Source organism: Sylvia atricapilla, unplaced genomic scaffold (assembly GCF_009819655.1).
Source record: "Sylvia atricapilla isolate bSylAtr1 unplaced genomic scaffold, bSylAtr1.pri scaffold_105_arrow_ctg1, whole genome shotgun sequence".
In the NCBI taxonomy this organism is placed as follows: domain Eukaryota; kingdom Metazoa; phylum Chordata; class Aves; order Passeriformes; family Sylviidae; genus Sylvia; species Sylvia atricapilla.
In genome coordinates, this window is record NW_027077033.1 from 38,133 (window position 1) to 48,822 (window position 10,690).

Genomic DNA, 10,690 nt, shown 5'->3' on the forward strand with positions numbered 1-10,690 from the left:
AAATCCCAAACTTCTCCATGCACTCAAACCCAAACTTTTCCCCCTCAAATCCAAACTTCTCCATGCACTCAACCCCAAACTTTTCCCTTCTCAAATCCCAAACTTTTCCTCCCTCAAATCCCAAATTCTCGTCCTCAGGGAAGAACAATGAGCCCAAACTTTTCCCTTCTCAAATCCAAACTTTTTCCTCCTCAAATCCCAAACTTCTCCATGCATTCAAACCCAAAATTTTCCCCCTTCAACCCCAAACTTTTCCCCCTCAGGGAAGAACAATGAACCCAAACTTTTCCCCCTCAAATCCAAACTTCTCCATCCACTCAACCCCAAACTTTTCCCTTCTCAAATCCCAAAATTTTCCTCCCTGAAATCCCAAACTTTTCCCCCCTCAGGGAAGAGCAATGAACCCAAACTTTCCCCCCTCGAATCCCAAACCTTTCCCCACTCCCAGCCCCACTCCTCCCTTTCCCCCTGGCACACAAACCCCGTTTCCCGGAGGCAATTCCTGACCCCCAAACTCACGCAAAGGCGGGATTGTCCTTGTAGTCCTCCATGGCCACCTTCTCGAGCTCGGGGCCGCCCTCGGCCACGAACCTGGCCAGCTTCTCCACCACCTGCCGCGCCTCCGGCTGCTCTGGGGGCAGAACTTTGGGGAGCCCGTCAGTGCTCTGGGGCTCCAAGGGGGGAACGGGGGATTCCTGCCCCTGGGGGGACTGGCAGCAGCTCCAAAGTTTCCCTGGAATTTCTCTTTTCCAGCCGTGGGAATTTCCAGGGGCGGATTTGGGAATTCCGGCCCAGCTCCTCAAGCCTCTCACAATCTCCCACCCAGATTCCTCTCTCCCAGTCTGGATCCATTCCCTGTGTCCTGGAATCCCACCTCTCATCCCAAACCCCTCTGAGGGACTGGGAGCAGCTCTAAAGTTTCCCTGGAATTTCCTTTTCCAGCCTTGGGAACTTCCAGGGGCGGATTTGGGAATTCCAGCCCAGCTCCTCCCCAGGAATTCATTCCCAAAATTTCACCTAAATCCACCTTTCTTCAGCTCCAAACCATTCCCTGTGTCCTGGAATTCCATCCCTCAGCCCAAACCCCTCTGAGGGACTGGGAGCAGCTCCAAAGTTTCCCTGGAGCTTTGTTTTTCCAGCCTTGGGAACTTCCAGGGATCTTCTCTGGGAATTCCAGCCCAGCTCCTCAAGCCTCTCACAATCTCCCACCCAGATTCCCCTCTCCCAGTTTAAATCCCTTCCCTCATCCCAAATCCCTCTGAGGGACTGGGAGCAGCTCCAAGTGCTCCCTGGAATTTCTCTTTTCCAGCCTTGGGAATTTCCAGGGGCGGATTTGGGAATTCTGGCCCAGCTCCTCAAGCCTCTCACAATCTCCCACCCAGATTCCCTTCTTCCCAGTTTAAATCCCTTCCCTCATCCCAAACCCCTCTGAGGGACTGGGAGCAGCTCCAAGTGCTCCCTGGAATTTCTCTTTTCCAGCCGTGGGAATTTCCAGGGGCGGATTTGGGAATTCCGGCCCAGCTCCTCAAGCCTCTCACAATCTCCCACCTAGATTCCTCTTTTCCCAGTTTAAATCCCTTCCCTGTGTCCTGGAATCCCATCTCTCATCCCAAATCCCTCTGAGGGACTGGGAGCAGCTCCAAAGTTTCCCTGGAGCTTTATTTTTCCAGCCTTGGGAACTTCCAGGGGCAGATCTGGGAATTCCAGCCCAGCTCCTCAAGCCTCTCACAATCTCCCACCCAGATTCCCCTTTTCCCAGTTTAAATCCCTTCCCTGTGTCCTGGAATCCCATCTCTCATCCCAAATCCCTCTGAGGGACTGGCAGCAGCTCTAAAGTTTCCCTGGAATTTCTCTTTTCCAGCCTTGGGAACTTCCAGGGATCTTCTCTGGGAATTCCAGCCCAGCTCCTCAAGCCTCTCACAATCTCCCACCCAGATTCCCCTCTCCCAGTTTAAATCCCTTCCCTCATCCCAAATCCCTCTGAGGGACTGGGAGCAGCTCCCAAGTTTCCCTGGAGCTTCACTTTTCCAGCCGTGGGAATTTCCAGGGGCAGATCTGGGAATTCCAGCCCAGCTCCTCCCCAGGAATTCATTCCCAAAATTTCACCTAAATCCACCTTCCTTCAGCTCCAAACCGTTCCCTGTGTCCTGGAATCCCATCTCTCATCCCAAACCCCTCTGAGGGACTGGGAGCAGCTCTAAAGTTTCCCTGGAATTTCCTTTTCCAGCCTTGGGAACTTCCAGGGGCGGATTTGGGAATTCCAGCCCAGCTCCTCCCCAGGAATTCATTCCCAAAATTTCACCTAAATCCACCTTTCTTCAGCTCCAAACCATTCCCTGTGTCCTGGAATTCCATCCCTCAGCCCAAACCCCTCTGAGGGACTGGGAGCAGCTCTAAAGTTTCCCTGGAGCTTTGTTTTTCCAGCCTTGGGAATTTCCAGGGGCAGATCTGGGAATTCCAGCCCAGCTCCTCAAGCCTCTCACAGTATCCCACCCAGATTCCCCTCTCCCAGTCTGGATCCATTCCCTGTGTCCTGGAATCCCATCTCTCATCCCAAACCCCTCTGAGGGACTGGGACCAGCTCCAAAGTTTCCCTGGAATTTCCCTTTTCCAGCCTTGGGCAGCTCCAGGGATCCAGGGATTCTCTGGGAATTCCAGCCCATTCCCTCCCCACTCTCCCAGGCAGGAATTCCTGCCCAAAATCCCACCCAAATTCCGCTTTTCCCAGTTGAAATCCCTTCCCTGTGTCCTGGAATCCCAAATCCCTGATCCCAAATCCCTCCCCAGCTCTCCTGGAGCCCCTTTAGGGACTGGAAACAGCTCCAAGGTTTCCCTGGAGTTTCCCTCCTCCCATTTTCCTTGGACATTTCAGGGATTGGGAATCCAGCACCTCAGCCCAATTTGGAAGTTTTAATTTCCACCCAGATCATCTCAGCTTTAATTGTGGATTTAAATAAATCCTGATGGATTTATTCCCTCCAAATCCCAGCAGGGAAAAAGGAGGAATTTGGTTTTTAATCCAAATTCCAGCTGCTAAAACCATTCCCAGCTCAGTGCCAGAACATTCCAGGAGGTGTGGCTGCAGCAGCAGCTTCTGCTCCAAAAAAATCCCCCCAAAAAAACTGGAGTTTGGCTTCTGTGCCCAGGAAATTCCCACAGGGATCACTGGGAGGGAATAAACCCAGAGATTTTGGGGGAATTTTGGGAATAAACCCAGAGATTTGGGGGAATTTTGGGAATAAACCCAGAGATTTGGGGAATTTTGGGAATAAACCCAGAGATTTGGGGGAATTTTGGGAATAAACCCAAAGATTTGGGGGAATTTTAGGAATAAACCCAAAGATTTGGGGGAATTTTGGGAATAAACCCAAAGATTTGGGGGAATTTAGGGAATCACAGAGCAGAACCACACACTCTGATCCAACAAGACCAGCCCCAAAATCTTCAAAATCAGGATTTTATCCTTGAATTAATCCTCAGCTCCTGCATTTTTCCCGTTTTCCTGCGCCCATTTCACGCTCCAATTCCCAATTCCTGGGATTATGCTGGGAACAAATCCCAGCAGAAAGGTTTCCAGGGGATTTGGGGCAGGGAGCAATGAAGCCACAAAGGCCACTGTGACTTTGATCCATTTAAAACCCAGCCCGTGAAATTCCCATTCTCAGGCAAATCAGCCCCAGTTTTTTTTTTTTTTCCTGCCCTGGGTTATCCCAAAAAAAATTAAAAACCCCTGGGATAATTCCTGCCACATCCTTGGTTTTCCCAGCACTCAGGAACCTTATTTTTTTATTTTTTTCATTTTTTCAGCTGGATTTTGAATTTTTTTCAGGGGGAATTCCGTGCAGAATGTGCTGTTTATTTTATTTATTCACACACTGATTTTTCCCTGCACTTCCCCAAATTATTTCCTCATTTTTCAGCGTTTAAACCCACCCAAAAAATGTCATTTTGAGGCCAAGATTTAGGATTTCCTGGAGAGGTCAGCACTTGGCACAACATTCCAAAGGTGCAAATTGGAAATTTTTAGGATTTGCCATCCACCAAATGCATCAAAGTAAAATATTTTCCTCCTTATTTGTTATTTTTCCCAAATTTTTGGCTGGTCAAACGTTGGGATTAATTTGGAGGAGATAACTCCTTCCAGGCTGAGGTCAGTGGTATTTAAATATTGAACTCAAAGGAGATCAGGAGTATTTAAAACTTCGGAATTTTCATGTTTAAAATATTGGGAATTTCATATGGAAAACATCAGGAATTTCATCTCTTGGATTTTGGTTGGATTTGGAAGAACCCATCAGCATCAACTGCTGGAATTTCCACTCCATAAAGGAGAAATCTGCCCCAAAACTGTGCTGAGAATGTAAATTCATGGAAAATAGGGATTAAATAAATCAGTTATCCAATGGGGCTGAGGGAATCCTGCCCCAAAGTGATCCTTGTCCCAGGATAAAAAACCATCCAATTCTTCAGTGAGGATCGAGGGAATCCTGCCCAAAGTGATCTCTTATTCCAAAAGGGAATCCAGGTTCTCCCTGATCCCTGTTCCACGATAAATCCACCTAACTTCCCACTAAGATTGAGGGAATCCTCTCCCAAGCTGATCCTTATCCCAGGATAAAACCTACACAAATCCCCAGTGGGGCTGAGATAATCCTACCCCAAACTGATCCCTATCCCAGGAGGGAATCCTGGCCCAAACCGATCCCTCTCCCAAGATAAAATCCACCCCATTCCTGACTGAGGGAATCCTCTCCCAAACTGATCCCTATCCCAGGAGGGAATCCTGTCCCCATAGATGCCCTATCTTAGGAAGGAATCCTCTCCCAAACTGATCCCTATCCTGGGATAAAACCCACACAAACCCCCAGTGGAACTGAGGGAATCCTCTCCCAAACTGATCCCCTATTCCAGGATAAAACCCACCCCATTCCTGACTGAGGGAATCCTCTCCCAAACTGATCCTCTATTCCAGGAGGGAATCCTGTCCCCATAGATGCCCTATCCTAGGAAGGAATCCTGTCCCAAACTGATCCCTATCCTGGGATAAAACCCATCCCAAATTCCCAGTGGGACTGAGGGAATCCTCTCCCAAACTGGTCCCTGTCCCAAGACAAAACCCACCCCACTCCTGACTGAGGGAATCCTCTCCCAAACTGATCCCTATCCTGGGATAAAACCCACCCCAAATCCCCTCTGGGACTGAGGGAATCCTCTCCCAAACTGGTCCCTGTCCCAGGATAAAACCCACCCCATTCCTGAGGGAATCCTATCCCAAACTGATCCCTATCCTGGGATAAAACCCACCCCAAATCCCCCCGGGACTGAGGGAATCCTGTCCCAAACTGATCCCTATTCTTGGATAAAACCCACACAAATCCCCAGTGGGACTGAGGGAATCCTCTCCCAAACTGATCCCTGTCCCAGGATAAAACCCACCCCATTCCTGAGGGGATCCTGTCCCCCAGCTGTCCCCAGCAGGGACGTTCCCCACGCCAAGGCCACGGCAGGGGCTGTCGCTGACCTTTGATTTCCAGCCACTGCTCGTAATCCTCCTCGTCGTCCTCCTCGGGGCCCTGGAAGACGCTGAGGCGGCTCAGCCCCGGGCTGGCTCTGGGCTGGGACAGGCTCCGTGCCTGCAGCATCCTGCTCAGGGCCTGCCCCGGCCTCTTCCCCAGCAGGGCAGGCTTCTTCCCGGGGACTGGGGTGCTCCCGGGGGTGCTGGGGGGAGTTGGGGTGGTTTCTGGGGAGAAAACGACGGGAAATTATCTTTGGGAATGATAAACTTCATGTGGGAAAGGCTCAGGGCTCGTCCTGGCTGCTTGTCCCCGGGGTTTGGGGTGCTCCTGGGGTAATTGGGGGGATTTGGAGCAGTTTCTGGGGAGAAAATCATGGTAAATTACTCTCGGGAATCACAAACTTCATGTGGGAAAAGCTCAGGGCTGCCCCAGCCTATTCCCCAGCAGGGCAGGCTTCTTCCTGGGGATTGGGGTGCTCCCAGGTTATTGGGGGGATTTGGGGTGCTTTCTGTGGAGAAAATAAATAGAATATTTATCCCTGGGAATCACAAGTTTGTGTGGGAAAGGCTCAGGGCTCGTCCTGGCTGCTCCTCCCTGGGGCTTGGGGTGTTCCCGGGGTTATTGGGGGGGTTTGGAGCAGTTTCTGGGGAGAAGAATAAAGGGAAATTATCCCTGGGAATTCTGGGTTTGGAGTGGGGCATTCCTGGAATTGTTGCGAGGATTTGGGGCAGTTTCTGACGGGAGAATGAAAGGAAAATTATCCCTGGGAATTCTGGGGATTGGGGCTGGGGCATTCCCAAAGCTGTTGTGGGAATTTGGGACAGTTTCTGAGGGGAGAATAAAAAAGAAATCACCCCTGGGAATTCTGGGTTTGGATCAGGACATTCCTGGAATTGCTGAGAGGATTTGGGACACTTTCTGAGGGGAGAATAAAATGGAAATCCTCCCTGGGAATTCTGGGTTTGGATCAGGACATTCCCGGAATTGCTGAAAGAATCTGAGGCAGTTTCTGAGGACACAACGAAGGGAACAGAATTCCTGGGAATGGCAGCTGTGGGTTGGGAAAGGAAGGACCCACCAGCATTGGACTTTTCCTTCTGAAGCTTCAGGAATTGCTGCAGGAAGCTCCCGTCGTTCACAAACTTGTTGGACACAGAGGCCTCGCTCTCGGAGCCGTCGTCGCTGCGTGGGGACAGGAAAAAGGAGCTGGAATTTGGGAGCTTCCCAACCCCTTCCACGTGGGATTTGGGACAGGAAAAACGACTGGGATTCTGTGGTTTTCCTCATCTACCACCACATTCCTGAAAGATTCCTGAATCGCCTTCCTGCTCCGTTAAAATTGGAATTTTTGCTCCTTAATGTACCAAAAAACAGGATTTTCTTCCTTCTGCTCCACCAAAACTGGGATTTTCCTTCCCTGGTTTGTTAAAATTGGAATTTTTGCTCCTTAATCCACCAAAAACCAGGATTTTCTTCCTTCTGCTCTGCTAAAACTAGGATTTTCCTCCCTTTGTTCCCCCAAAACTGGGATTTCCCTACGTCACTCTATTAAATTGTGATTTTTGCTCCCTAATGCACTAAAACTGGGATTTCCTCCTTCTGCTCCACTAAAACTGGGATTTTCCTCCCCTGGTTTGTTAAAATTGGAATTTTTGCTCCTTAATCCACAAAAAAACCAGGATTTTCTTCCTTCTGCTCTACTAAAAATAGGATTTTCCTTTCCTGCTCTGTCAAAATTGGAATTTTTCCTCCCTAATCCACCAAAACCAGGATTTCCCTCTGCTCCACCAGAACTGGGATTTCCTTTCTCAGCTCCCATTCCCAACCCTGTCCCTCGCTGTTTGCCGGCAGCCGGAATTCCCAGAACCCTTGGAATTCCCAGAACCCCACGAAGCCCTAGAATTCCCAGAATCTCCAGAACTCCTGGAATTCCCAGAACCCCCGGAATTCCCGGAACTCCCAGAACCCCTGGAATTCCCAGAATCCCTGGAACCCCCAGAACTCTCAGAACCCCTGGAATTCCTAGAATCTCCAGAACCCCTGGAATTCCCAGACCCCCTGGAACCCCCAGAACTCCCAGAATCTCCGGAACCCTCAGAATTCCTGGAACCCCCAGAATTCCCAGAATCTCCAGAACCCCTGGAATTCCCAGAACCTCCAGAACTCCCAGAGCCCCTGGAATTCCTAGAATCTCCAGAACCCCTGGAATTCCCAGAACTCCCAGAACCCCTGGAACCTCCAGAACCCCTGGAACCCCCAGAACTCCCAGAACCCCTGGAACCCCCAGAATTCCCAGAACTCCCAGAACCCCTGGAATTCCTAGAATCTCCAGAATTCCCAGAACCCCCGGAATTCCCGGAACTCCCAGAACCCCTGGAATTCCCAGAATCCCTGGAACCCCCAGAACTCTCAGAACCCCTGGAATTCCTAGAATCTCCAGAACCCCTGGAATTCCCAGACCCCCTGGAACCCCCAGAACTCCCAGAATCTCCGGAACCCTCAGAATTCCTGGAACCCCCAGAATTCCCAGAATCTCCAGAACCCCTGGAATTCCCAGAACCTCCAGAACTCCCAGAGCCCCTGGAATTCCTAGAATCTCCAGAACCCCTGGAATTCCCAGAACTCCCAGAACCCCTGGAACCTCCAGAACCCCTGGAACCCCCAGAATTCCCAGAACCCCTGGAACCCCCAGAATTCCCAGAACTCCCAGAACCCCTGGAATTCCTAGAATCTCCAGAATTCCCAGAACCCCCAGAATCTCCCAGAACCCCCAGAATTCCCAGAACCCCCAGAATCCCTGGAATTCCCAGAACTCCCAGAACCCCTGGAACCTCCAGAACCCCTGGAACCCCCAGAACCCCCGGAAGCCCGCACGCACTCCCCGAGCAGCGGGAGCTGCGGGATGCAGAGGGAATTCTGCCGGGCCTGCCGCTCCAGCCGCGCCTCGATCTCCCGCTTCTTCTGCGCGATGAGCTCCTCCTGCTGCAGGATGTTCACACTCTTGGACTGAGACACCCCGAACCACCGGCCGGCCTTCCCTGGGGAAACACGGGGATTGTCGGGAATGGAGCGGGGGAGTCCATGGGGAAACACGGGGATTGGCACGGGAATGGAGGGGAATGGAGGGATGAATTCACTGAAGGAAAAAATGGGAATTGTCATGGGAATTGTGGGGAATGGAGGGGGGATTCCCTGGGGGGAAAATGGGAATTGGCACGGGAATTGTGGGGAATGGAGCGGGGGATTCCATGGGGGAAACGGGAATTGGCACGGGAATTGAGGACTGGATGCCATGGGGGGAAATGGGAATTGTCAGGGGAATTGTGGGGAATGGAGGGGTGGATTCCATGGGGAAACACGGGAATTGGCAGGGGAATTGAGGAGTGGATTCCACGGAGGGAAAATGGGAATTGTCAAGGGAATTGTGGGGAATGGAGGGGTGGATTCCATGGGGAAACACGGGAATTGGCATGGGAATTGTGGGGAATGGAGGGGTGAATTCACTGAAGGAAAAAATGGGAATTGTCATGGGAATTGTGGGGAATGGAGGGATGGATTCCCTGGGGAAACACGGGAATTGGCACGGGAATTGAGGAGTGGATTCCACGGGGGGAAAATGGGAATTGTCATGGGAATTGTGGGGAATGGAGGGGTGGATTTCATGTGGATAAAATGGGAATTGGCAAGGGAATTGTGGGGAATGGAGGGGTGGATTTCCTGGGGGGAAAATGAGAATTGTCATGGGAATTAAGGAGTGAATTCCATGGGGGAAAAATGGGAATTGTTGGGAATGGAGGGGTGGATTTCATGGGGGAAAAATGGGAATTGTCCTGGGAATTGTGAGGAATGGAGGGATGGATTCCCTTAAGGAAAAGGTGGGAATTCTCATGGGAATTGTCAGGAATGGAGGGAGGAATTCCCTGGGGGAAAAAGGCAGGATTTAAGGCAGATCATCCCAAATCAAGGGGATTCCCTGTGGGAAAAGGGGAGAAATTCACAGGGATTATCCCAAATCAAAGGGTTCATCCCCTGAGGGAGAAATGCAGGAATTCACAGGTGGAATTAGAGTAGGGACCAACCATCCAAAAAAAAGGAAAAAAGCAGGATTAGAGCAGGGATCATCCCAAACCCAGTTTCCCTGTGGGAAAAGGAGAGAATTAATGGGTTCATCCCAAATTAAAGCTGTGGAAGAATGAGCAGGGACCATCCCGAATGAAAGGCATTTCCTCTTTCCTGAAGGAAAAAAGATCAGGATTTAACAGGAATCATCCCGAATCAAGGGTTGCATTCCCTGTGGGAAAAGGGGAAATTAATGGGGAAACCATCCCAAAGCGCGGCTCCTATTCCCTATGGGAAAAGAGGAGAGATTAATGCAGGGCTCATCATCTCCCTGTGGGAAAAAAGAAGCGATAAACTGCGGGATCACCCCGAATTTAGCTTCCTTAGATAGAAAAAGAGAGAAAAAAATCAACAGCGGGGTCTCCACGAATCATCAGCTCAGCTTTCCGACGGGAAAAGAGAGAGAACGAACAGATGAGTTTCCTGTGGGAAAAATAGAGGAAAAATCAACTGTGGAGCTGCCCTGAACTAGCGGCTCTGCTTCCTTCTGGGAAAAAAAAAAAGGAGGAAAAATAACAGGGAGAGCATCCCGGAGCCCAGGCACGGATCTCCTGTGGGAAAAGGGAGGGAATTAACGGAGCAGCCATCCCGAACCACCAGCCCAATTCCCTGCGGGAAAAGGAGCGGGAAGGAAGGCGGCATCCACCCCGACCTCGGTCCCGCTGAGGGGAAAAAGGGGCGGATTTAACCGGGGAGCGCCCGCAGCCCCCGGCTCTGCCGGCACAGCCCAGCCCCGGCTCGCGGAGCCCCGCGGGCGGTGTGGCCGAGCCGAGGGACGGCAGCGAGGAGAGAGGAGCGGGGCAGAGCCTCCGGAGAGCCGGGACAGCGGCGGCACGGGCGGCAGCCGCAGGGCCGGGCCCTACCTGGCGCATCCCTGTGGTTGTCCATTTTGGAGCCGCCGTCCCAGCGTGCCCCGCGCCGGGCGCGCCGCGCCGCCGCCGCGCCGCCGCAAGGGCCCCTGGGAGATGTAGTCCCTCAGCGGCGCCATCCCGCCGCTCTGCCCGCTCCTCCTGCCGCACCCAGCGCCGCTAGCGGGGCGGCCCAACCACCCCGCT

The 10,690-nt window shown here is 51.8% G+C and overlaps 1 protein-coding gene across 1 annotated transcript in view; it reads right to left on the reverse strand.

Annotated features, from left to right (window-relative positions):
• SUGP1 (SURP and G-patch domain containing 1) overlaps positions 1–10,622 on the reverse strand; it is a 22,852-nt gene extending 12,230 nt beyond the window's left edge. The window contains exons 1-5 of the mRNA XM_066340097.1: positions 10,499–10,622; positions 8,395–8,554; positions 6,595–6,698; positions 5,522–5,740; positions 520–643 (exon numbers count right to left, since the gene is read on the reverse strand). Of these exons, the coding sequence (XP_066196194.1) occupies positions 520–643; positions 5,522–5,740; positions 6,595–6,698; positions 8,395–8,554; positions 10,499–10,523 (632 nt within the window). The 5' untranslated portion in view covers positions 10,524–10,622. The remainder of the gene's footprint in view (positions 1–519; positions 644–5,521; positions 5,741–6,594; positions 6,699–8,394; positions 8,555–10,498) is intronic.
• Between the last annotated feature and the right edge of the window lie 68 nt (positions 10,623–10,690).